We start from the raw sequence: 27,854 nt of genomic DNA, 5'->3' as shown, positions 1-27,854 counted from the left end.
GCTGTAACAGCACCTCTGGGGAGGTGAAATCTACCAGACAGACATGATAGTCCCACTTTCCCCCAGGCTCTCATGTTAGGGAGATCATGTCAATGTTTCTGATAAATGTTCATTAATATAATTAACTAACATTTATATTTTATACGTTATGTTTCATATTATATAATAGCATGCATTTATGATTATACAGTACATACACGATATCCTTGGAGAGAAAGGAAAGGGACGTCTAAGTTGAGCAATTATAGTTGTTCTGAAACCATTTCAGTGAATCTGATTAATGAATTTACTGCTGCTTTTTAATTTAATTTAATGTTTTTTGAGATGGAATCTCGCTCTGTCACCCAGCCTGGAGGGCAGTGGCGTGATCTCGGCTCACTGCAAGCTCCACCTCCCAGGTTCACGCCATTCTCCCGCCTCAGCCTCCTGAGTAGCTGGGACTACAGGTGCCCGCTACTTCAGCCAGCTAAGTTTTTGTATTTTTAGTAGAGACGGTTTCACCCTTTTAGCCAGGGTGGTCTCGATCACCTGACATCGTGATCCGCCCGCCTCAGCCTCCCAAAGTGCTGGGATGACAGGGGTGAGCCACGGCGCCCAGCCCTACTGCCACTTTCAAGGGCCAAAGGAAGGGATTAAAGAACCCTCTTTTGTAACTTGGTTGAACAGCAAAGTTCGTTGACTGCCCCTTATAGGAGATGATGTGGTCCAAGGCTCTTCTCTTTTAGTTTCCTCTCCTCAAATGCTACCTTCTTGGGCTGGGCCAGGTTGGACTTGGATCTCTCTTCTGCTCTCCTTTTTTTACCCCTTGATTTTAGGCATTGTTTCTGGGCCAAGCCTTGATCTTGCATTTTTACATTCGTGGATATTCCTTCTTGTCAACTTTCAGAGCAGGAGTCTTCTTTCAGTGTCCCGATGTTTGGAAAACGGACTCTGCTCATGAGAGGCAAACACCAGAGAGGTAGAAGACAAGGCTGCCTGCAGACCTTCCCTATTCTAGCCTTTGGTCACAATTCTTTTGCCCACAGTTTGCTACCTCTGGCTCCTTTGGCCACACAGACACCCTGCCATCCTGCCCTTTTATACGTGAGAGGCATTCAAGATACCTTCTTTCTTCTCACATAAGAGGATCCAGTGTGGCAGTTACTGATAGCCTCCTCTCCCTTGCAAACAGCCACTCTAGAATCTTGGGCCTTTAGGACTTCCTGTCAGCCATGCTTGGGTGCAAGGGCCAGGGAAAATGAAGAGTTAAAACATTTAGTGGAGAATAGGAAACAGGCAAGGTGAGGGTATAGGAAAAAAGAGATTTGTGTGGATTTTTTGGTTTCTGTAACAAACAATTGGACATACCTATTTTGTATTAACGGAATAGACAATTAAATTTTTTTCTTTCTTTTTTTTTTTTTTTTTTTTTGAGAGAGAGTCTCTTTCTGTCGCCCAGGCTGCAGGGCAGCGGCCTGTCTCTGCTCACTTCAAGCTTTGCTTACCAGGTTCACGCCATTCTCCTGCCTCAGCCTCCTGAGTACCTGGGATTACAGGTACTCCACCATGCCCGGCTAAATTTTTGTATTTTTAGTAGAGACAGGGTTTCACCGTGTTAGCCAGGATGGTCTCCTGACCTTGTGATTTGCCCGCGTCGGCCTCCCCAAGTGCTGGGATTACAGGCGTGAGCCACTGTGCCCGGCCCAATATTTTTTATGTAGCTAGATAGTCCAACACTTCCATGACTTCTGTACACTGAAGAAAATAATCATAATGTATTTTTTCGATTTTGTTTTATACCATATTAGCTCATTTATGTCATTCACTAGTATGTCTGTAGAATGTAAATTGCTTTTGTTTTATTAATTTTATTTTATTTATAAGAGTGAGACAGAATTTCACTCTTTTGCCCAGGCTGGAGTGCAGTGGCACGATCTCGGCTCACTGCAAACTCTGCCTCCCAGGTCCAAGTGATTCTCCTGCCTCAGCCTCCCGAGTAGCTGGGATTACGGGCGCCCGCCACCATCCCCGGCTAATTTTTGTATTTTCAGTGAGGACAATGTTTCACCATGTTGGCCAGGCTGGTCTCAAACTCCTGACCTCAGGTGATCTTCCGCCTCAGCCTCGCAAAGTGCTGGGATTACAGGCGTGAGCCACCATACCCGGCCTGTAGATTGCTTTTAAATGCTCTGGTTTTTCTACATGTTTTTTCCTTGTCATATTTTTAAGGAATACAACATTGTAAGACATACTGCATGTTTTTCTCATGATGGTTGTTTATTTTGAAACATCATGAACTATGGTGACCTGATGGGTTTTGTGGAGGAAATTAAAGAGGGGTCTGTGAAAAAGGCACTGTTGTGAGTTGTGCTGTGTGCCCAAGCATAAGGACCAGATGTCTGCAGTGAGCCCAAGTTGACCTGGATTGCTTTGGTTTTCATTTTCCTAGTTAGTGCTTTTCTCACTAACTTCTCTTGTAACTGTGATAAAATGAGTTAGGGCTGAGTTGCTAATGATTTACGTGTGGACTAAGCTGGTTTGGTGGAGGAAATCTATGGATATAATCATTTTCCTTGGTGGTAAGCTTTTAGAGATACCTGCATTGATCATTTGTTTATTTGTTTGTCTTTAGATGGAGTCTCGCTCTGTCGCCGAGGTTGAAGGGCAGTGGCACGATCTCGGCTCACTGCATCATGCGCCTCCCCGGTTCAAGCAATTCTCATGCCTGAGCCTCCCAAGTAGGTAGGATTACAGGTGCATGCCACCACACCCAGCTAATTCTTATATTTTTAGTAGAAATGGGGTTTCACCATGTTGCCTAGGCTGGTCTCCAACTCCTGACCTCAGGCAGTCTGCCTGCCTCAGCCTCGGAAAGTGCCGTGATTCCAGGCGTGAGCCACCACACCCCGCCTGGAAGCATCATTTCTAAAACATATTTCTTTCTGCCTTGTTTTTTCTTTTTGAAGTGGCGTTTCGCTCTTATTGCCCAGGCTGGAGTGCAATGGTGCAATCTTGGCTCACCGCACCCTTCGCCTCCCAGGTTCAAGTGATTCTCCTGCTTCAGCCTCCCAAGTAGCTGGGATTACAGGCATGTGCCACCACAGCCCAGCTCATATTGTATTTTTAGTAGAGATGGGGTTTCTCCATGTTGGTCAGGCTTGTTCACACTCCTGACCTCAGGTGATCAGCCCACCTCGGCCTCCCACAGTGCTGGGATTACAGGCGTAAGCCACCGTGCCCGGCCTCTAAAACATATTTTTGAAATGTTTATATTAAAAACTGTCAAGTGTCATCTATGTTCAAAAAGGCAGCAGAAAAAAGTGACTGAATATGACTTCTGATAAGCTGCTTTTCCTAGGGATGTGTATTGTAGCTTGTTTCCTTCCTAGTCCATTCATCTAAGCATTTGCTAAAACCAACTTCGTTTTGCCCTACTCTGAATAGATTTCACTCTGTTGTCCTCCTGCTTTTTTTTTTTTTTTCAAATTTAAAATATATCTTTTTCTTTTAAAGTCGTTTTGTCATTCTCCTTGGCATATCCCAAGGGGAAGAGGAGGGGACCCTGTCTTTCTGCTTTAATTAAAATACCAAATTCCTTACCCTAGAATACCAGCCTCTTTATAACCCAGAACTCTCCGTTTTCTCTTTCCACCTAGTTTAGATAGGAATGTCCAAAACGTGAATATTACTTTTCTTTGTTTGTTTGTGAGAGATTCTCACTTTGTCACCCAGGCTGAAGTCCAGTGGTGTGAACATGACTCACTGCAGCCTCAACCTCCTGGGCTCAAGCAGTCCTCTGATCCTCCCACCTCAGCCTCCTGAGTAGCTGGCATACCCCCAACCCTGGCTGAGTTTTAAAAAGTTTTTGTAGAGATGGGGTCTTGCCATGTTGCCCAGACTGCCCGGGAAATCCTAGGCCCAAAGCGATCCTCCCACCTCAGGCTCCCAAAGCGTTGAGACTGCAGGCATGGGACACCACGCCCAACTGAATATTAAAAACCTCACTACACATCAGTAAACGTCACTAAATTTAAAATAGTAAAGTTGAAATATTAGTGAGGGAGATGGCCTCCCAAAGTGCTGAGATTACAGGTGTGAGCCACTGTGCCTGGCTGAATATTATTTAAAACATCACTAAATTTAAAATAGGAAAGTTGAAATATTAGTGGAGGGAGACCATTCCACATGAAACATCTCAGAATATATTGCTAGTTTTCTAGGCCACTTCGGTTTTTTCTCTGTTTCGGGTGAAATGAACACTCTCAGAAAGTCTCTGACTTCATTTTCTATACGTCTACCCTTTAAGACTCAGTATTAGAAAAGAAAAGGGCCAGGGGGAATAACCAATCTATTATCCTAATGTAACAGATGAGGAAACAGAATTTGTGCGAGAAGAAAAGTTATCTAAAGTCACACAGCCAGTAAATGTCAAAGCCAAAACTGAAACGAGGTCTGCAGATTTCTACTTCAATAGTTTCGCTGTTATTCCAAGCTGTTTGGGACTATAAGGGGAAAGAAATCTAAATTTAGGGGCAAAGAAATCTCATGAAAACCGTTTTAAAAAGTTTCTTTCTTTACCTGACATGGTCAGAGAAGAAGAAACATCAACTGCAGATACAAGGGAAGAAGAGACGATACTAGTATATGTCTGGGTGGCTGACGCCAACGAGTGCATGTGTCCAGTATGAAGGCCACTGGTAACTGATTACTGGTCACTGGCCACTTGCGATGATACAAATTTACAGGCCACACCCAGGATGCCCCAAGATGCTACCAGGTGGTGGTAGGTTAGGTGGGAGAATGACGTCACAAAGCAGGCAGTTTAAAGGCCTGCGATAGCCAATAGGGTGGTCCGATTCTCAACAAGACAGGATTGGCTGGCAGAGGTGGTCGGTTTAAAGGTCTGCGATAGCCAATAGGGAGGTCAGATTCCCAACAAGACAGGATTGGCTGGCAGAGGTGGTAGGAAAGCTGTAACAGCACCTCTGGGGAGGTGAAATCTACCAGACAGACATGATAGTCCCACTTTCCCCCAGGCTCTCATGTTAGGGAGATCATCTCATTGTTTCTCATAAATGTTCACTAATATAATTAACATTTATATTTTATACGTTATGTTTCATATAATAGTATGCATTTATGATTATACAGTACATACACGATATCCTTGGGGAGAAAGGAAAGGGACGTCTAAGTTGAGCAATTACAGTTGTTGTGAAACCATTTCAGTGAATCTGATTAATGAATTTACTGCTACTTTTTAATTTAATTTTATTTTTTTTGAGATGGAATCTCGCTCTGTCGCCCAGGCTGGAGGGCAGTGGCGTGATCTCGGCTCACTGCAACCTCCACCTCCCAGGTTCTCGCCATTCTCCCGCCTCAGCCTCCTGAGTAGCTGGGACTACAGGTGCCCACTACTTCAGCCAGCTAAGTTTTTGTATTTTTAGTAGAGACAGGGTTTCACCCTTTTAGCCAGGATGGTCTCGATCACCTGACCTCGTGATCCGCCCGCCTCAGCCTCCCAAAGTGCTGGGATGACAGGGGTGAGCCACCGCGCCCGGCCCTACTGCCGCTTTCAAGGGCCAAAGGAAGGGATTAAAGAACCCTCTTTTGTAACTTGGTTGAACAGCAAAGTTCGTTGACTGCCCCTTATAGGAGATGATGTGGTCCAAGGCTCTTCTCTTTTATTTTCCTCTCCTCAAATCCTACCTTCTTGGGCTGGGCCAGGTTGGACTTGGATCTCTCTTCTGCTCCCCTTTTTTTACCCCTTGATTTTAGGCATTGTTTCTGGACCAAGCCTTGATCTTGCATTTTTACATTCGTGGATATTCCTTCTTGTCAACTTTCAGAGCAGGAGTCTTCTTTCAGTGTCCCGATGTTTGGAAAACGGACTCTGCTCATGAGAGGCAAACACCAGAGAGGTAGAAGACAAGGCTGCCTGCAGACCTTCCCTCTTCTAGCCTTTGGTCACAATTCTTTTGCTCACAGTTTGCTACCTCTGGCTCCTTGGGCCACACAGACACCCTTCCATCCTGCTCTTTTATACGTGAGAGGCATTCAGGATACCTTCTTTCTTCTCACATAAGAGGATCCAGTGTGGCAGTTACTGATAGCCTCCTCTCCCTTGCAAACAGCCACTATAGAATCTTGGGCCTTTAGGATTTCCTGTCAGCCATGCTTGGGTGCAAGGGCCAGGGAAAATGAAGAGTTAAAGCATTTAGTGGAGAATAGGAAACAGGCACGGTGAGGGTACAGGAAAAAAGAGATTTGTGTGGATTTTTTGGTTTCTGTGACAAACAATTTGACACACTTATTTTGTATTAATAGAATAGAAAATTTATGTTTTTTATGTAGCTCGTCCAGAACTTCCATTACTTCTGTACACTGAAGAAAATAATTATAATATTCTTTTTCCGTTTTGTTTTATGTCATATTACTTCATTTATGTTATTCATTAGTATGTCTGGTTACTTTCTATAAACCCTATTCTGCCTAGGTCTGGATTTTCTTGTGTCAACCCTTACTGAATTTGTTCTCACCCCAGTGTTGTGTCTTTTAGCGAATTGAAAGTGTAAGCCCAATACAGCTTTTCTAGCTTCTGAAAGATTTATGTCACATTTTGTATCTTGTCTTGTCTATAGACATTTGTAGATTTGTAGTTTTGGCTACTATACACCTATTGGAATTTTTCATAAATTCCAAAAGAACATTGCATTATTTATTTATTTATTTATTTGTTTGTTTTGTGATACAGAGTCTCGCTCTATTTCCCAGGCTGGTGTGCAGTGGCACAATCTTGGCTCATTGCAACCTCTGCCTCCCACATTCAAGCCATTCTCTTGCCTCAGCCTCTCAAGTACCCTGGACTGCAGGTATGAGCCACCATGCCAAGCTAATTTTTGTATTTTTAGTAGAGATAGGACTTTACCATGTTGGCCAGGTTGATCTCAAACTCCTGACCTCAAGTGATCTGCCCGCCTCGGCCAACCAAAGTGCTGGAATTACAGGCATGAGCCACCATGCCCGGCCACAATATTTTATAATTTAATGTCAAATTTGAATGTGGGCTGGGCACGGGGGCTCATGCCTGTCATCCCAGCACTTTGGGAGGCCGAAGAGGGCAGATGACCTGCGGTCAGGAGTTCAAGACCAGCCTGGCCAACTTGGTGAAACCCTGTCTCTACTAAAAGTACAAAAATTAGCCGGGCATGGTGGCACATGCCTGTAGTCCCAGCTACTCAAGAGGCTGAGGCAGGAGAATTGCTTGAAACCAGGAGGCATAGGTTGCAGTGAGCGGATATCATGCACTGCACTCCAGCCTGGGTGACAGAGGGAGACTCCATCTCAACAACAACAACAAATGATTAAATGTTCCTAATTGTAGGTTTGTTATGTTCTGCTAACCTGTCTTTTCGTTTTTCCAATGAACAATTTATGAATATTGAGACATTTTTAATGATGTGGAAATTTTCAGAATTGTAAATGTTTATGTATTTAAGACTGGTTGGAAAAGTACTGTCTCAAAAATGTTAATAAAGCTAGCAGTCTAGCTTTATTAATATTCATTTATTCAATAGCTCTGATCTTACTCATCCTTGGTTTACCCAGCTCTAAAATGGTTGCAAAGATTACTAAAAATATAGGTAAGTTACTTTCACAAATTAGACACTAAAAAGTAAAAATTACTTTCGAAAATCTGCCATTGGCCAGGTGCAGTGGCTCCAGCCTGTAATCCCAGCACTTTTGGAGGTCGAGGAGTGCTGATCATGAGGTCAAGAGATCGAGACCATCCTGGCCAACATGGAGAAACCCTGTCTCTACTAAAATACAAAAAATTGGCTTGGAGTGGTGGCACGCACCTGTAGTCCCAGCTACTCGGGAGGCTGAGGCAGGGAGAATTGCTTGAACCCGGGAGGTGGAGGTTGCAGTGAGCCGAGATGGGACCACTGCACTCCAGCCTAGTGGTAGAGTGAAACTGGGTCTCAAAAAAAAAAGTCTGCAATCATAATTATTTACCGTTTAATCTGGAATTTAGTACTCTATTCTATTTTCAAAGCTACTATAGGGTATGCTGTCCTTTGTAGTTCCACTTTTAGCAGAATTCAATGTTTTTCTAACGGGTATAGATCTTTATGCTTGAGACTGTGTGGAAACCATGGACTTGAGCTCCACTCTCAGTTATTTTTTGTATTTGCTGAAACTTAAATACATTCTGTCCACCTATAACATGATACCTGGTATGTGATAGGAACTCAATAAAAGTTTGGCTGTGATGGGAATGTATGTTTCTACATTATTTTTGGAGGGTAATTAGGTAGTATCTTTCAAAATTTTAAGTTTGTATGTGTTTCATTCCAGACATTCTACTTCTAGGAATTTAGATATAGTTGTATATATGTATAAGGATGTTCACATTGCAGCATTGTCTGTAACAAGATTTGAAAAGAACCTGAAAACAACTAAAGGTCCATTAATATTGAACTGGCTAAATACGTTATGGTACTTTTAATTATGTTACTCATAAGCAAGTAAATTGCCTATAGCCATTAAAAAATAGGATCTATGTATGCATAAATTGACTGGGAAACTCAGTGCTCAAGGTATATTGTAGAATATGTACAGTTACTCCTTTTGTATAAAAATAGAGGATATACATATATGTGAAAGTAAATATGTATACACAATATGCAAAATATGAATGTAAGCACTGGTAAATATCTAGAAGAACACACAAGGAACCGGGGCTGGGGGCGGATCGGGCAGAGGGACTTCCCTGTGCCTCACTGTTTGAATTCTGAAGGGTGCATACACGCCCTTATTGATCTGTGCTACCGGCCTCTGGCTAAAGAGGGCGCTGTAGCCAACAAAGTCCTGTTTACAAATCAGGAGTCTCAGTAAGCCAGCGTGGTTACGCCATCACGACAGGCGGTGGCACATGCGCAATAGCGAGATGCTGGAACGCGGCGTAGGTGGCTGCCGAGTCTCTTCCGGTCTCGGGTCTTATCTTGGCACTGAGGGCGCCCGACTTGCGCTTTCGGCCCGCTTGGCATTGGGTGGGCGGCTTCTTGGAACCCACATGAGCCAGTGGCATCATCCCCGCAGTGGCTGGGGCCGGAGACGCGACTTTTCAGGACGCTCCTCAGCCAAGAAGAAGGGCGGAAACCACATCCCCGAAAGGTAGTATGTCTTGGTCCCTTGGCGTGGCCTTTCCAGCTCGTGGCTTCTGGGTCTGGGCTTCATCTTGTGTGGTCTCTGCCTCTCGCTGTTGCCGTCGCAAGCTTGACCTGTCCGCCCGTTGCTTTGAGGCTTTGACCCTCTGCGCCACCCGCTGTAGCTGAAAGGGGCGATGTCTGTGGTGTCCTGTGATTTCTCCGTATTCTTGTAAAAGGGAGGTTCTGGCCATTGCTCTTAGGTAAAATACGGAAGGATTGCTTTAAGGTGGGACTGTTACTGTTGGGGACGCTCCTTAATTCCCAAAATGGAACCTCCTCAATTCCTTGTTACGTTGGCACGGCAAGTGTAATGCTTTGCGTTAGGAACCCAGCAGTAGTAGCGCCCTGAGATCTCACATGGCAAGTTGGTTTGTATTGTTTCCAGAAGTCGCAAAGAGCATACTTTGTTACTTCCTAACAGGCCTCGTTTGAAAGATACTCCTTTGTACGTACCAATGATTAATTTTGAGACTTTGCACGTAGGTGCAGTGAACTGTTTTTACTCTTTGAGACCATCCTCCACCATCTCATACCTCAATAAGTCCTCTTCATTTTATCCACTATCTTTTGACTGTCACTTTCTATCAGTACCTTAATACAGGTCTTGCCTGACCTATTGCAGTTGGGTTCTAATTAGTGAATCTCCTGTTTTCTTCCAATCCGTTTTTTTGTTTGTTTGTTTTTCTTTTCGTTTTTGGGATGGATTTTTGCTCTTGTCCGCCAGGCTGGAGTGCAATGGTCCGATCTCGGCTCACTGCAACCTCTGCCTCCCGGATTCAAGTGATTCTCCTCCCTCAGCCTCCCAAGTTGCTGGGATAACAGGCGCCCGCCACCACACCCGGCTAATTTTTTTGTATTTTTAGTAGAGACGGGGTTTCACCATGTGGGTCAGGCTGGTCTCGAACTCCTGACCTCAGGTGATCCACCTGCCTCAGCCTCCCAAAATGCTGGGATTACAGACGTGAGCCACCGCGCCCGGCCAGTTCCTACCATTATTAAGTGAAGTTCACAGTCCCTCTTCTAGCAGGTTTTCTCTTACAATATGAACTTGAAGTTTCCTACTAATTGAAATTGATGGCATGAGTCGTATGAAAACTAAAACCGTGAAGTGAAATAATTGAATTTAAATTATTTCAGTGAATGTGTTTGTATTAATGGCACTTTAGTATCTGGTACTGGGCCAAGTTTAACAGGGATACAGAAGTTCTGGGTGTCTCCGGTTTTATATAGGCCTTATTTGAGTTGTACTGTTGTGTTGGCTTGTGTTCGTTTTCATGATGGGGAAACAGGAGAGGACAGTATACGTCGCTACTTGGTGGGGTTTAATAAGTGCAAAGCAGAGAGAGAAGAGAGGACATGTTGTGCGGGCTGTGATTCCCATTTTCAAAAAGTCTTATTCTATGCCAGGAAACAAGGCTAACTTACAATTTGGCTAACAAAAAATATAGCTAATAGGTGGAAAGACTATCTCCCAGTTGGACAGCGGATGCCTGGGACTCGTTTCATTGCTTTCAAAGTTCCTTTGCAAAAGGTAAGCAAAAGTTAATTCAGTATTCTTTCAGGCAACTGAGTTCATCATGCAGAATACTGTTCTCCACTCTATCACATTCCATTTTCTCTTTTTATAGCAAATACTTTGTAATGACCCCTTTACTATCCTGAAATGAAGGTCATAGGTACATACAACCTACTTTATATTTTAAACAAAAACACCAGTGAACACCCTAACTCTAATATAAAAAATAAAATAAAAGTAATTTATAATAAAAAATATTCATTTCAATATATAAATGTTTGGACATGACTGCATTAAAAGACATAGAGTAATAGTTGCCTGCGCCATGAATTCAAGAATTACAAATGTAGACTGGTCTAGGTGGCTTATATTGCTTTAGTGGTAGGAGTTTCTATAATAGATTTCCAAACAGAAGAAAGTGTAATCTTCATTTGGTTGATAAGGTAATTATTATCCTGGAAAATTCAATAGATATTAGTATTGTACAAAAAATACTTTGTGTTTATTTGTGAAATGGAGTTAGGTTCTAAGGCCAAGCTAAATATGAACAGCTTTTTATCTATATTAATGTTGAATAGGACATCCAAAAGCCATTCAGGATGTGGGACACATTTGTAGGACTGTCTTGAATTCGGCAAGTTGTTTAGAATTTGTAACCCTTACCCACTGAATGCCAGTGGGACTCCTTTCCTTCCATGGTCACAATCAAAAATATCCCCTGGATCATCAAGATCAGGATTTCAGTGGGGAAAATCTGAAGATTGTGTTTTTGTTTAAACTAGGAAAGGAATAGGAGCAATAGGAGGGGAAAGCTTTTGACAGCCATAAAAAAGATGAGAAGGTGAAGACAAATAATTGTTTTCTAGATTCCATGTCTTTCTTATTAGACTTCCCCAGCATAGCTCAGATTAGTATCAGGAGAAGCCTACTTGAAACGTTTTGGGAATTTACTTAATTTGTGACTCATAGATCAGATTTCCTTTTTCAACTGCTGTGTCAGCTTCTCTGCACGTCTGGGCTTAAAAATGAGTCATTTCAGGCCAGGCCTGTTGGATCATGTTTGTAATCCCGTACTTTGGGAGGCAAGGTGGGTGTATCGCTTGAGCCCAGGAGTTTTAGACCAGCCTGGGCAACATTGCGAAACCGTGTCTCTACAAAAAATACAAGAATTAACCAGGTGTGGTGGTGTGTGCTTGTAGTCTCAGCTGCTCAGGAGGCTGAAGTGGGAGGATGGATTGAGCCCAGGAGGTCAAGGCTGCAGTGAGCCGTGGTCATGCCACTGTACTCCAGCCTGGGCAACAGAGCAAGACCCTGTCTCCAAAAAGAAGGTGTTGGAGACACAGGGAATTTTTAGGGAAGTGAAACTATTCTGTGTGATACTGTAAGGGTGGATACATGTTGTTATATATTGATCAAAACCTATAAGAGGGCTTCACATATATTAACACATTTCACAACACTCCTGTGCTGATGAAGTAGCAGTAGTACTAATATCTCTTATTGAGTGCTTATTCTGCACTAAGCTCAGAGGATAGATGGTTACATCTAATAAATGATTTTGTAGGTAATCAAACAGGCTCAGAAAGGAAAAATCAAAACTTGAACTTAGTTCTTTCTCTCATTTTTTTTTTTGTGGCAAAATATATATAACATAATATGTACATACAATGCGTAACATAGAATGAACCATGCACACCTAACCTCTAGACTTTGGTGATAACGACGTGTCAGAGTTGGTTCTTCATTTGTAACAAATGGACCACACTGGTATGGAATGTGGATAGTGGGGGAGTCTGGGTGGGGTGGGGAAGGCAAAGTACGTGTGGGAACTGTCTGTCCTTTTGGCTCAGTTTTCCTGTGAACCTAAAACTGCTCTGAAAACTAGTCTATTTTTTTTTTTTTTTTCAGATGGCATCTGGCTCTGTCGCCCAGGCTGGAGTGCAGTGGTGTGATCTTGGCTCACTGTAAGCTCTGCCTCCTGGGTTCACGCCATTCTCCTTCCTCCGCCTCCTGAGTAGCTGTAACTACAAGCGCCCGCCACCTCACCTGGCCAATTTTTTTGTGTTTTTAGTAGAGACGGAGTTTCACCGTGTTAGCCAGGGTGGTCTCGATCTCCTGACCTCGTGATCCTCCTGCCTCGGCTTCCCAAAGTTCTGAGATTACAGGCGTGAGCCACTGCACCCAGCCAAACTAGTCTATTTTTTAAAAAGTACATTGCTGGCACCTGAGTAGCCAGACAGATTGACGGAACAGAGCATAAAGTTCAAAAATAAACTGCATACATAAAAGAATATTCAGCAATGAAAGCCATCATTTATATGTGTAGACATGTAAGAAATATTTATTTCTGTGGCCGAGACAGGAGGGTTGCTTGAGCTCAGGAGTTTGAGATCAGCCTGGTCTACATGGCAAGACGGCAGGACCCTATCTCTTTTTTTTTTTTTTTAATTTTTTTAATTTTTTTTTTTTTTGAGGCAGAGTCTCGCTCTGTCACCCAGGCTGGAGTGCAGTGGTGTGATCTCGGCTCACTGCAAACTCTGCCTCCCGGGTTCACGCCATTCTCCTGCCTCAGCCTCCCGGTAGCTGGGACTACAGGCGCCTGCCACCACGCCTGGCTAATTTTTTGTATTTTTAGTAGAGACGGGGTTTCACAGTGTTAGCCAGGATGGTCTCGATCTCCTGACCTTGTGATCTTTCCGCCTCGGCCTCCCAAAGTGCTGGGATTACAGGCGCGAACCACCGTGCCCAGCTGACCCTATCACTTTAAAAAAATAAAAAAAAAGGCCAGGTGTGGTGGTTCATGCCTGTAGTCCCAGCTACTTGGGAGGCTGAGGTGGGAGGATTGCTTGAGCCCAGGAGGTGGAGGCTGCAGTGAGCCATGTTTGTGTCACTGCACTCCAGGCTGAATGACAGAGCAACACCCTGTTTCAAAAAAAAAGAAAAAGAAAAGAAATATTTATAAACACTAAATATGATAAGCACTCCACCTGGAGCTGGAGATACAGTGGTGAATAAAATCTGGGAGTTTACAGTCTGATTAGGAGACCAACATGAAACAAATACAGAAATACATATATAGAAGTGGGCTTATTTTTTTCTTTCTGACCACTCTGGAAGAAAGGATTGTTACAATATACCTTCTATGTTCCAGGAGAATGGAAACTTTCCTTTGAATCTCGTTGTATGTTAGCATCACAGGACTTGAATAAATGCCTAATGTAGTAAAGGATTTTAAGCACATATTTGCTCTTATTTCATCTTTCTGACAGAGTTTTGAAAAGAAACTTGCTCCAGAAGAATGCTTTTCCCCTTTGGATCTTTTTAACAAAATCCGAGAACAAAATGAAGAACTTGGACTGATTATTGATTTAACATATACTCAACGCTGTTATAAACCAGAAGTAAGTGGAACCCTTCATTGAAAAGAACTTTCTTCATTCTGATCCTAAAATAATTTACAGTAATTCAGTAATCATCTTGTGCTAATATGAAGCTTGGCCTTCTTTGATGGGTAGTAAGTTTAAAAGAGAACCAAGTTATTTCTCTAATTACATGTTTTTAATTGCTGTCTTAAATGAAATCGAAGAGATGAATTGAACTAAAATATTTGGCAGTAGGCTGTGTGTGTGCCTAAGAAATTCTATAAGCTTCCATATTCTATATTTTGAAAATGAAGTAAACTTACTAATACTAGCAGTGGCCTGAAGGAAAGAAAGGAATATCCAGTATTTCTTAGCACTTATTTTAACCCGTTGCCTGAGCATGTGTAAGCATCATGTAAAAGAACGTTCTCTAAGTTTATGATTTCTTTTCCCAGTATCTGTTGATACAATACAGAGATTCATATATTTCTGTTGGCCCCATTTAGCATCTCAGTGGGAAAGAATGATCCTTCTTCTGACCAGTTCCATGGCTTTTGGAAACAGTAACACCTAATGTTTGTTAATATTTGTACAGCAGTTTGCTATTTAAAAAGTACTTTCAGCCAGGTGCAGAGACTCAAACCTGTAATCCCAGCACTTTGGGAGGCCAAGGCGGGTGGATCACCTGAGGTCAGGAGTTCAAGACCAGCCTGGCCAACATGGTGAAACCCATCTCTGTTAAAAATACAAAAAAAAATTAGCCAGGTGTGGGTGGTGCACACCTCTAATCCCAGCTACTGGGGCGGCTGAGGAAGGAGAATCGCTGGAACCTGAGAAGCAGAGGTTGCAGTGAGCCAAGATCATGCCACTGCATGACAGCCTGGGCATCAGAGCAAGAGTCCATCTCAAGAAAAAAAAAAAAGTACTTTCACATGTATTAACTTAGTTAATCCTCTCAACAATCTTGTGCTGATAAAGTAGCAATTGTGCTAGTATCTCCTATCGAATGCTTTTTCTTGGCTAAGCTCAGAGGATTAAATGGTTACAATTAATACATAATTTTACAGAAGATAAAACAGGCTCAAACAAGGATGACTTAAAACTTGAATTTAGTTATTTCTCTTTTTTTTTAATTGGAGCACAAATTGAGGCCCTATCTTTGGAGAGTTGGAGCTTCTTAGATTGTCTCCTGAGTCCTTTTGACACAACTCTAGTAACCTTTGATCACTCTTTTTTTGCTATTTATATGAAAAAAAATTCCAGGCTTATCTTGTACATTTCCTGCCCTACCCTGAACTCAGCCGTTTTCCCAAGGAGCTTTGATTCCTTTCTGGTGGGAATGCTATTGAAAGATGAGAGTCTGAGTGCTAGAGGTGCTCAGTGCTCCTAGGCTCATTGTTACTCGTCTTCTTCTGTGGATGGTGCCAAGAAATAATGTTTGTTTTTAAACTACATCATGAGTTCATGCTGATACTTTCCATTTGAACTCAGAACTTCAGTTCTAAAAGAACTGAAAGCAAGGATTTAAACAAATACTTGTACACCAGTGTTCACAGCAGCATTTTTCACAATGGCCAAAAGGTGTCCATCAGTAGGTGAATGGGTACACAGAACATTATATGCACACAATGGAATATTATTCAGCCATAAAAAAGAATAAATACATGCTACAACATGGATGAACCTTAAAAACATGCTTAGTGAAATAAACCAGACACAGAAGGACAAAGATATGATTCCACTTGTATGAACTACCTAGAATAGACAAATTCACAAAGACAGAAAACAGACTAAAGGATCTACGAGGTGAGGAGAAGGGAATTATGGTTTAATGGTCAGAGTCTTTCTGTTGAGGATGATGAAAAAGTTTTGGGTATAGACAGTGGTGATGGTTACACAATACTGTGAATGTCATGCCACTGAACTATACACTTACGGATGGTTAAAATGATTTTGACTTAGCCTCTTCTGTCTTTTATCTGTATCTACTTTTCTCCCACCCCAGGAATATCAGTTCTCAATAGTGCCTGGAATTCCCTCTATGTCACAATTCAAATCCAAGTTCTTCTGACTCTATTCTCTACTCTTCTACTTAAATCGTAGCTGCTTTATGAAGGCACTGGCCCTTGAATTGTAAAATATTAAATGGAACTGTTTATATAATTTATAGTTAAATATGCATTCATTCACATGGAATTTGCTTTCAGTTTTGTATACCTAGTGACTATCTATTATGTAGTTTTATTGAAAATCAAGTGATACTTCCTGGTTGAAGCAGTGTTGGAAGAAATGGCTCTTTTATCAAAATTGCATATACTGATATTGGCATATTAAGTTTGTTATAATCTCTTGGCTTATATTCTGGGTCCCCTAATTACTCTTTAATTATTTCTCTACAAGTGAAATAATACACATCTTTTATGGTTTTGCTTTATAGGATTTGCCAGAAACTATTCCTTACTTAAAAATTTTTACAGTTGGACATCAAGTGCCTGATGATGAGACTATTTTTAAATTCAAACACGCTGTTAATGGGTTTTTGAAAGAAAATAAAGATAATGGTGAGTTTTTGTTCTTACCTGAACTGTGGTGTGCATTATGAATGGGGTTGGGGATTTTTGGTATTTTTTCTAGTTCTAACCTTAGACCTGTTGTATTTAATGATGCTAAGGTGATGAAAATGTCAGATGGTGCTAAAATGGTAAGATGTTTTTCCTTTTTTTGATCACAAATAATTTAACTTTGTAATGTGAAATTAGTTTTAGTGCAAAATATGAACTGAACTAACTCATCTTTCTTTTTTAATTTGAATGGGAAATATATAATAAAATTAAAATGTTATTTTTGTCTTATATATTGGTTAAGAAGTGAGAGGTAGAAGAAAAGATTAAATAACTCTGAGTCTTAGAGTTACGTGAAAGAGACAAAGGGCAAAGATTAAGAATGGGACGGACCCCTAGAAGCAAAACAAGAAAGAGTGCACCAGTGGAATTGCCCCTTTGTCATATGTATTTAAGATACACGTATACATATGTAACAAACTTGCCATTGTGCACATGTACCCTAAAACTTAAAGTATAATAAAAAAAAAAAAGGATATTTCTGCTGTTTTTCCGCTTTGAGTACAGATGGGGAAGATACCACCACCTCTTATTCTTCACACGAGAGAGCTTAAGCCAAAGGCTGGTGCTTTCTTGTTCCTGCTTTAAGATTTACCTTACTCTTTTGAAAATAGAACTTAACAGCTTCTTTATCTTAAGGATCCAGTTGCCTTTTTCTGGCATCTCTCTGCCAGAAAGAACATGATATTTGCCATATTTTAAGATTGAAGAAGCTTTTATTTTGGAAAGCCACTGACACCCACAGGACAGAGGCTTCATTTGCCTTCTTTCCAAATTTAGCTTGAGGAGTGTACACTTTATTACATAAATCTGACAGTAAATACTCCTTTTCAAAAAATGTGATGGAGTAGTGGAGAAAGAATAGAGACAGAGGTGGGAAGATAGGGAGTGGAAGGTGAGAGATAGAGACTGGATCAGTGGGTTTGAAGATAAAATTTCAAATTGTAACCCAGTCACTCACTTAATGTGGACACTAGCTTTTAATGATGTGAAACCTTGTTCACAGATCTTCCCTTGTACTTTAACTTTAAAACTTGAGAGGTTTGGCTTTCTCATTTGTATAAGCTGTTGTCACAGAAATACTACCTTTTAAGATATGAGGGTACAGCTGATGGCCTATTCACTGCTTCTAGGCTTTTTTGTGTGAAATTTTTATATAGCGTTTCATCTGTTCTGTGAGGGCTAGGAGGTCCTTATGAATACATGAGAACACATTTTTAAATCTTAGTTGTTCACATGTTACACTGATTGTAGTCAATTGGATAGACTGAACTCCATGTTGGTCTTCTGCCTGAGTTGTGCTAAGTCTTGCAGTACTCACTGCCATAGCAGGCTTGGGACCTTGTTTGTAATCAGTTTTGGCTACCTCTGCTATAATCCCTTCTCACAGATACCAGGCTCACTGATAAAAAGAGGACACTACACTCTCCACTGTCTCCTAGAACTAGTAGGGACTGAGAAATTGATTCAGTAAACACTGAGATCCTTTTAGATTTGTTGTTAGAGCATGAAGACACAGAGGTGATAGCACTCTTTGTTTTTTGTTATAGCAGTTCACAGTTACCTAGGAAAATAAACATGTAGTGCATGTGGTTTAAGATGTGGGTTAGGCCGGGCACGGTGGCTCACGCCTATAATCCCAGCATTTTGGGAGGCCCAGGCGGGCGGATCACGAGGTCAGGAGATCGAGACCATCCTGGCTAACACGGTGAAACCCCATCTCTACTAAAAATACAAAAAATTAGCCGGGTGTGGTGGCGGGCACCGGTAGTCCAAGCTACTCGGGAGGCTGCGGCAGGAGAATGGTGTGAACCTGGGAGGCGAAACTTGCAGTGAGCCGAGATTGCGCCACTGCACTCCAGCCTGGGCGACAGAGCGAGACTCCATCTCAAAAAAAAAAAAAAAAACCACAAAAGACAGTTCATAATAATAAAAGAATAAATTAAGTCCAGTGAGAATATAGAGGAGAGATTGAGGAAGGCCTGACAGGAGACGACATTTGAGCAGCAGGGATGAGAATTTTGCCAGGATGAGAAAAGGGCAGCCCAGTTTTGGGGATTAGGCACAAAAGGCACAGGGCCTAAAGCCATGGAGAGGCAGCCTCTTGTGTGACTAGAAGATAATGTGAAAAGGCATGGAATTCATATGTTCATTTGCAACAAATAATTATATAACCTATGTTGAAGTCACTTTTCTAGAAAGTGGAAATAGAACAAAGTCCTTGCCCTTCTATACTTTACATTCTAGTTGGGGAGAGAAAGAAGCAAATAAATACATGGAATATATATGGTGATAAGTACTTTGGAGAATAACAAAACACGATAATGGGATGAGGGAAGAGGTGAGTGATCAGGAAGGCCTCTTTATGAAGATGTCATTTGAGCAGAACCTTAAAGGAAGTAATGAACCAAGCCATTGGGTTTCTGGGGAGGAGCGTCCTAAGGCAGAGAGAACAGCAGGTGCAAAGTCCCTGAAGCATGAGTATGCTAGGCATGTTTGAGGAATGTTAAAGAGCCCAGTGTGGCTGGAGTGGAGTGAGTGAGGGTAAGAGCAGGAGAAACGGGATCAGAGAGGTTGGGGTTGGGCAGAACGGAGGTGGATCATATCAGCCCTTGTAAATCATAGTTAGGATCATTGTGGACTTAGATTGGTTGGAAAGACAGATTGATATCAGTTTATGAAGGATTCTAAATGCCATGCTAAATTTGGGCTTCATGCTATGCTAAATTGAGATTTTTAAGCAAAAACAACCCAGCCAGGCTTATTTTTTAGAAAGATAACATCTGCCTTATGGAAGATCAGTTGAGACAGAGGTAGGGAGATTAGTTTGTTGTAGTAATCCAGGCTGGCAATGATGAGTGCCTTCTTTTTTCTTTCTTTTTTTTTTTGAGACAGAGTCTCACTCTGTCGCCAAGGCTGGAGTGCAGTGGCAGCATGTTGGCACACTGCAGCCTCCGTCTCCTGGTTTCAAGCGATTCTCCTGCCTCAGCCTCCCGAGTAGCTGGGATTACAGGCACCCACCACCACACCCGGCTGGTTTTTACATTTTAGGAGAGATGGGGTTTCACCATATTGGCCAGGCTGGTCTCGAACTCCTGACCTCAGGTGATCCACCCCCCTCGGCCTCCCTAAGGGCTGAGATTACAGGCGTGAGCCACCACGCCCAGCAGAGTGCCTTCTTTTTTCTTTTCTTTCTTTTTTTTTTTTTTTTTGAGTAGCTGGGATTACAGGCTCCCACCACAATACCCAGCTAATTTTTTGTACTTTTAGTAGAGACGTGTTTTCGCCATGTTGGCCAGGTTGGAAAGTGCTGGGATTACAGGCGTGAGCCACCACACCTGGCTGATGAGTGCCTTCTTTACCAGACGCTACCTAGTCACGGACACAGATTTTGCAAAGATAAACTACACTTTTTAAATTTAATTCCTCATGCAATTTTTTAAAAAGATGGACTAAGAAGTACTGTGGTGTAATGGGAAAAATCTTAGACTTGATTCTAGTCTTGTACTGTTTGCCTGCTTTGACTTACATCTCCAAGCCTTGCCTTTTCATTGTAAAATGTGAATAGTGCTATTTACCTGAGTACTTCACAGGGCAAGTAGACCTGTGGTATGTGTGGAGCACCGAAGAAGAGAAGGAATAGAAGCTCTTCGGGAACTCAAGAGTACTATGGAAACTGTCCTTAATATTCAATATCAAGAGTGAATGCCTTTTATTTGTTTCATTCAGAAACAAATTTCATTCTTCTCTTAGCCTGTTGTTGCTTTCACTCCCTTTTTGTATAATTAAATCAGTTGCTGATGGGCATTCTGTTTTAAGATAGATGGGTTTGTCTCATTGCAGTTTTAGCTGTTAGTGTCTGACCAGGCCTGCAGTTGACATCATTGAGTCTAATTAGGACTATGCAAAGTTTCCCAGAAGCAGTGAGTTTTGGCTTTCTGTTAGATGATTCTTTATAGTATGTTCCTAGAAAAAACAATTCCTCTTAAGAGTTATTCATTTTCAGGGCAGTGATAATGTTATACACTTGTGTGTCTACTTCAGTTACTTAATCCTGTATTTTCTTTTTATAGACAAACTTATTGGTGTCCATTGTACTCATGGTTTAAACAGGACTGGCTACCTCATTTGCAGGTAAGTTGCCAACCCCAGAGGCAGACCATTTTAAAGTTGTTTTTGTCTGTTTACAGTGGTAATGTAAGCTTGTTGTAAAAAATGGAACCGGTATAGAAATGCATGAAGTAGAAGGCAGTCTTGCTCCCCACCCAGAGATTACCACCATTAATAATTTAGTACACATCTTTTCAGACTCTAAAAATGCAGATACAAGCATACATGTTATTGAATGGTATAATAGTTAGACATTCTGTTTTTTTAATACGTGATAGACATCTTTCTTTGAAAATACTTGGACTCCTTATTCTTTTTTTTTTTTTTTTTTTTTTTGAGACGGAGTCTCGCTCTGTCGCCCAGGCTGGAGTGCAGTGGCACGATCTCGGCTCACTCCAAGTTCCGCCTCCCAGGTTCACGCGGTTCTCCTGCCTCAGCCTCCCAAGTAGCTGGGACTACAAGCGGCCTGCCACCATGCCCAGCTAATTTTTTGTATTTTTAGTAGAGATGGGGTTTCATTGTGTTAGCCAGGATGGTCTTGATCTCCTGACCTTGTGATCCACCCACCTCAGCCTCCCAAAGTGCTGGGATTACAGGAGTGAGCCACCGCGCCTGGCCGGACTCCTTGTTCTTTTTAAGGGCTGCGTTGTTCTTTGCACACCGATGAACACAAAAGTCAGAAGTTTTTGATATTATAAAACCTTGAAGTAGTGAACATTTCTATGTACATATTTTTGAATACATATCCCTTAGCCCCGGAGGTAATTTCACTGAAAATAGAATTTCTGAATCAAATAGTATGTGTCCTTACGCTTTTTATGGATGTTGCCACACTGTACTGAGTTATGTTTGTTCGTTCAGAAAATATCTCCTGAGCATCTGTTATGTGTAGGCCCTGTGCTGGGTGTTAGCAAAGAGACTTGAGCTGCCCTTTGTGCATCCTAACAGTCTAGGGAGGGAGTAGATATTAAAGAATCACACAAATGCCTATAGAATTACAACTCCGACAAGTGTTGAGAAGGGGAGTGACGTGGTACAATGAGAGCATAGAATAGGGAGAATTTGACTTCAACAAGAGGACTAGAGGTTTCTGTGGGGAGGTCTGAGCAAATATCTGAAGTATGAGTAGGTGTTAACCAGGTAGGGATGTTGTGGAGAGAATTCTGAACATAAGGATCAGCAGAGACCATATAACAGGAAAACATATACTGTGTTGGAGGACCTGGCTAGGGAGACTGGGCCATGGGGGTAGTACGGCATTAAAATGGAGCTGGAAATATGGATAGGAGCTAAAACCATGCAGAGCTATGTTTAAGGTTTTAGTCACTACCTTAAGAGCAATAGAAAACCATTGAATTTTTTTTGTTGGGGATGAGTGTGGGGAACATTCAAATTTGTATTTTCAACTTATCATTTTGTTGCTGAGTGGAGAATACACTGCAGAGGGAAAGAGGTAGAAGCAAGGAGACAAGTTGGGAGGTGTTTGTAGGAATTGAGGCATAATGGTGGATTGGACCAGGGCATGGTGGCCATTTTGGTAGAAAGATGCAGATATACTCTATAGAGATATTTAGGTAATATTGTTGTCAGGAGTTGGTGGTGAATTGAAGATGAGAGTATGGAAGAAATGGCTGACAGTGATGGTGACTCCCAAGTTTGTGGCCCATTCTGTTGGTTATACAGTATTTTTTAGATATAATGTTAATATTTTTCCCAGTTTGTCTTTTGTTCGTTGTTGGTTTCTGATAAATACTCTGTTATATTAAGGAAGTCTCTATTTTTAGTGTATAAAGCATTTTGGTAAAAGATGATTCTGCATTTTCTTTCCTTTTGTTTATTAAATTACATTAATGTAAATAAATATATAAATAGATTTTGTGGAGTTGGATCATCCTTGCATTCTTGAAAAACATCTTTTTGTGGTCATGGTATGTCATTCTTTAATAACTGCTGGATTTGATGTGCTGATATTTTCTTAGGATTTTTATATCTATGTCTATAAGTTGAAATTGGACCTTTTTTGAAAAAACTTGTTTTTTTTCTTTTCATATATAAATGACCCAAATTATGTTGTTTTGTTAGATATTTGATTGATGTAGAAGGCGTGAGGCCAGATGATGCAATTGAATGTAAGTGTGAGGGTTGTCACTATTTTTCCCTTTTTATTAAAGTTAAAGGTGGAAATGTAGAAGAATTTCTCAAATTTTGGAAAAAAGTTTGTAATTTATTTGTCCAATATAAGATAGTCTTGCCAAAAGTCTATAGATGTATGTGGAAGTAGTGAGATATAACAGCTTGAATAGTGAATTTCAGCTTAATTTGCTTTTTCTGGAAAGATTTGCTCTTTGTACACTTATTTCTAACAGTTTATCCTCTCCTCAGTATTCAATAGGTGCCGGGGACATTGCTTAGAAAGACAGAACTGCATCGAAGACCTTCAGAATGGTCCTATCAGAAAGTAAGTCGTATGTTATATATGTGAGATTTGTGGGTCAGGGAGATCTCTGTTTATATAATTTAAGTTGCATATGTTCATTCTTCTGGTAGCTTGTTTATTTGTTGGGGGGAGACGTAAACAGGAATGGGAGAAGGAAGAAACTGTTATTTTCATATGCCAAAATATAGTCACTAAATTGACTACTAAATCTGGAAACCAGTAATATTGTGTGGAAATATTCTCTTTAAGGAATTGGAATTCCAGTGTACCCAGGTCAAGTGGTTTTGAAGACTCAGCACATCTCCTGCAACCAGTCCACAATAAGCCTGTTAAGCAAGGCCCTAGGTATAATCTACATCAGATCCAGGGTCACTCAGCTCCTCGACATTTCCACACCCAGACCCAAAATTTGCAACAATCAGTCAGGTACGTCTCTCTGCTTTCCCTTTTCTAGAATTAAGATAGAAATCAATACTATAGTTAATGAAAACACATTATGATACTGATGAGGAATTCTTTGTTTTTTTTTTTTTTTTGGAGACAGAGTCTCGCTCTGTCATTCAGGCTGGAGTACAATGACGCGATCTCGGCTCACTGCAACCTTCACCTCCCAGGTTCAAGCAATTCTCCTGCTTCAGCCTCCCAATAGCTGGGACTACAGGCACTGCTACCACGCCCAGCTAATTTTTTGTATTTTTAGTAGAGATGGGGTTTCACCGTGTTAGACGGGGTGGTCTTGATCTCCTGACCCTGTGATCTACCCCACTCAGCCTGTCAAAATGCTGGGATTATAGGTGTGAGCCACCGCACCTGGCCGATAAGGAATTCTTGCTGTTTGGTTTGAACCAGGAGATATTATTCTGCTCTGTATTTTGCATTTAGCACTGGAAAATCAGTTACAGGAGAAGGAATATGTGACTTTGCAGAGGCAATTCGGAAAGGGACTTAGAAATTTTCATTGATTTTAAACTTAAGCGAAGAGTTTGATGTGGCTATCAAAAAGGATCTTATATTCTTAGGCTACCTTAATGTAGTATACTTTTCAGAATAAGGAAGATTGTTATTTGAGGAGTTGATATGAATTATAAGAAAAATAATAAAATCCTAATAGAGAAATTGCAAAGGATCTGAACAAATAAAACAACAAAAGTATTTTCACTTGGAAAATGGGGAAAACCTCAGTATGGTTAAAGTGGTACATTAGTATGAGTTCTCCAGAATGATAGAACCAGTAGGATGGATGGATGGATGGATGGATGATGGATGGGTAGATGGGTGGGTGGATGGGAGGAGGAGCTTTTTTATTCGGGGTATCAGCTTATGCACTTACGAAAGCTGAGAAGTTTCATAGTAGGCTGTCTGCAAACTGGAGAACCGGGGTAGCTGGTAGAATTCAGTCCAACTCAGAAAGCCTCAGAACCGCGGAAGCCAGTGGAGTAACTCTCAATCCAAGGCTGAAGGCCTGGGAATCTGGTAAGGGTTGGAGGACACTGGTGTGAGTCCTCAAGTCCAAAGGCCATGAAGCCTGGAGTTCTGATGTCCAAGAGTAGGAGAAGGTAAGGTATTCCAGCTCCAGGAGAGCACAATTTACCTTTCCTCTGCCTTTTTGTTGTATCCAGGCCCCCAGCCTATTGGATGGTACCTACCCATCCTGAGAGTGGATCCTCCCACTCAGTCCACCCACTCACACACCAGTATCCTCTGGACACACCCTCACAGACGCTCCCAGAAATAATACTTTACCAGCTATCTAGATATCTCTTAACCCAGTCAAGTTGACACCTAAAATTAACTATCACAAATAGCAAGGCATTATTCTTTGACTATTTGACTACTCATTTAGCAACAGTTTTATTAGCTTCTTTTTTTTTGGAGATGGAGTCTCACCCTGTCGCCCAGACTGGAGTGCAGTGGTGCAATCTTGGCTCACTGCAACCTCCACCTCCCAGGTTCAAGCAATTCTCCTGCTTCAGCCTCCCGAGTAGCTGGGATTACAGGCACTGCCACCACGCCCAGCTAATTTTTGTGTTTTACTAGAAATGGGGGTTTTACCATGTTGGCCAGGCTAGTCTTGAACTCCTGACCTCAGGTGATCCACCTGCCTCGGCCTCCCAAAGTGCTGGGATTACAGGCTCGAACCACCTTGCCCAGCCAGTTTAGCAACAGTTTTTGATAAGCACTCCATTGTAGTGGTTGTCAGGCTGGACCTGGATTTGCATCTTGGCTTTGTTACTCGCCTGCTTTGTGATCTTGGATAAGATACTTAGCCTATCTACATTTCCTTTTTCCCATCAGTCAGATAGATATTTTAATAATACATACCCCATAGTGGTTGGTATTGACAGTTAACATGAATTTAAACAGTTTAGCACATTGTAAACACTTTCAGAAATACATTGCCATTTTTAGGCCAGGTGCATTGGCTCACACCTGTAATCCCAGCACTTAGGGAGGCTGAGGTGGGACGACTGCTTGGGCCCAGGAGTTTGAGACCACCCTGGGCAACATGCTGGAATCTTGTTTTTATTAAAAAAAGGAAAAAAAACTTAAACTGACATTTTTAAAAGATGTAAACAAACATTTCAAAAATATGTCACTTGCGGCATTGAAAATTGGTATAAGCCTTTTGAAGCACAATTTCAAGAGCCATAAAAATACTTTACCAAGTAATTTCATTCTGAGACTAAGGAAATACTTCAAAGTACAGAAAAAGCTATATTTACTTAATCATTTGGCACATTTCTCAAACTCCTTTCCATGTGTCAGATGCTGGGCTAGCTCAGGATACAGTAGTATATGTTTTGCATGTTAATCCCAGCATTATTTGTGGTTGTGGAAAAACTTGTAGCTGCTGTATTTCTAACAGTGGAGAATGTAGCTAAATAATTATATCCATACTATAACATTTTATAAAGCCATCGAAAGTGTTAGCTCATTTATGATAAGTGAAAATAATAGGCTGTGATTCAACAGTCAGAAAAAGATGCTGGGGAAAAGAATAAAAGGAAATACTAACTAATTGAATTATAGGAAGTGGGATTGAGGGCTGTGTAGCGGGGGTTAGTTTTTCTTTTCTCAGATTTCCAAATTTTCTTTATTATTTTTTTTTTTCAAGACGGAGTTTCACTGTTGTTGCCCAGGCTGGAGTGTAATGGTGTGATCTCGGCTCACCACAACCTCCACCTCCCGGGTTCAAACGATTCTCCTGCCTCAGCCTCCTGAGTAGCTGGGATTACAGGCTCCCACCACCACACCCGGCTAACTTTGTATTTTTAGTAGAGATGGGGTTTCTCCATGTTGGTCAGGCTGGTCTCAAACTCCCGACTTGAGGTGATCCACCCGCCTTGGCCTCCCAAAGTGCTGGGATTACAGGTGTGAGCCACCACGCCCAGCCCCAAATTTTCTTTTGTATAATTACATGAGATTTTCTGGTCTTGCTTTTGAAACAAGTCAATTTAAATCCTAATTTTTCGAATTTGTTGCATATACCATTATTAAAGTTTTTCACACTTTATAATTAATGTATGTATGTTTGTTTATAAAGTGGAAGCAGCTATCTGTTTTCAGTACTAAATAGCTTATTCAGTCTTATGTCAACCCTGCCAGACTTTGGGAGAGAAAATATTTGATTAGAATAGTATGGGCCTGCATTTATCTCTGTAGGGAAAGGTGGAAAGGCTTCTGGGAATCCATGGTGTGCCAGGGCATCGTAGGTAATTGAAATGTATTTTCTTAATTTAGCTTCATAACAGCTCGTAAAGGTGAAAAGTATTATTAGCCCCATTTTATAAAGAACTTAGGGAAATAACAATTAAGTATTTTATCTACTAAGGTCACACAGGTAGGAAACAGTAGAATATATATTATTTTGTAAGTGTATAAATTTAAAATCTTTTATGAAAATATAAATTTAAAATAAATAAAAATTATTGCATTAATCCTAGTAATGGCTTATTACTTTTTGTTTTGCTTTAAGAAAATTTTCAGAGAATCCACATGTTTACCAGAGACGCCATCTCCCTCCTCCTGGTCCCCCTGGAGAGGACTGTTCACACAGGAGGTACTCTTGGAATGTGAAGCCCAATGCCAGTCGGGCAGCCGAGGATAGAAGAAGGTGGTATCCTTACAATTACTCCGGACTCTCCTATCCAGCCTGTTGGGAATGGACCCAGTGATACAAACCTGTCCTGGAATTCTACCTGGAGACCAGAGCTGGCCTGAAGATTACTGGTGTGACTTTAATTAGTTCAGGTCTAATCAGGTTTCTTTATTGTTCCCTTACGTATTCAAGCTTAAGGAAAAATTGCATTGCTGTTTACTTCTTTGCTGATAAATTTGCAGTAATTACAGCATTGCAGGAAAAACAATCTGTTATTCCAGTCTTAAATTTTTCTAAAAGAAGACAATATTTTAGAACTGAAGCATTAAGAACCTCCCTTGCAAATTATTTTTAAAATTCTATCTTGTTTATCTATGTATTTCTTTTTGACTAGACTTGTGATATGTGTGTGTTTATGTACAGAAATTTTTAGTGTTTTTGTTCTGTTATTGACCCAAAGGCCATCTTTATTTGCTATAACAGTTCAAAATTTATATTAAAATCTGCTTAGGACATAA

At 41.2% G+C, this 27,854-nt stretch overlaps 1 protein-coding gene across 3 annotated transcripts; it reads left to right on the top strand.

Annotated features, from left to right (window-relative positions):
• Positions 1 to 1,723: 1,723 nt before the first annotated feature.
• Positions 1,724 to 27,854, top strand: LOC129463165 (RNA/RNP complex-1-interacting phosphatase-like). 3 transcript variants are annotated; one of them, XM_063617520.1, is made up of 10 exons: positions 1,724 to 2,721; positions 10,647 to 10,722; positions 13,977 to 14,108; positions 16,507 to 16,630; positions 20,764 to 20,824; positions 22,883 to 22,929; positions 23,183 to 23,258; positions 23,487 to 23,663; positions 23,782 to 23,851; positions 27,214 to 27,854. In XM_063617520.1, exons 1-10 carry the CDS (start codon positions 2,612 to 2,614, stop codon positions 27,343 to 27,345), a joined length of 1,005 nt encoding a protein of 334 aa, XP_063473590.1. In that variant the 5' UTR covers positions 1,724 to 2,611; the 3' UTR covers positions 27,346 to 27,854. The 3 variants fall into 3 exon arrangements, with proteins under 3 accessions (XP_063473590.1, XP_063473589.1, XP_055099711.1); XM_063617519.1 differs by lacking the exon at positions 1,724 to 2,721 and adding an exon at positions 7,669 to 9,156; XM_055243736.2 differs by lacking the exons at positions 1,724 to 2,721; positions 23,782 to 23,851 and adding an exon at positions 7,673 to 9,156.

The sequence above is a fragment of the Symphalangus syndactylus genome, chromosome 14 (genome assembly GCF_028878055.3).
Source record: "Symphalangus syndactylus isolate Jambi chromosome 14, NHGRI_mSymSyn1-v2.1_pri, whole genome shotgun sequence".
In the NCBI taxonomy this organism is placed as follows: Eukaryota; Metazoa; Chordata; class Mammalia; order Primates; family Hylobatidae; genus Symphalangus; species Symphalangus syndactylus.
Note: the sequence above shows the minus strand (reverse complement) of the source record. Positions and strands in the feature narration are given on the sequence as shown.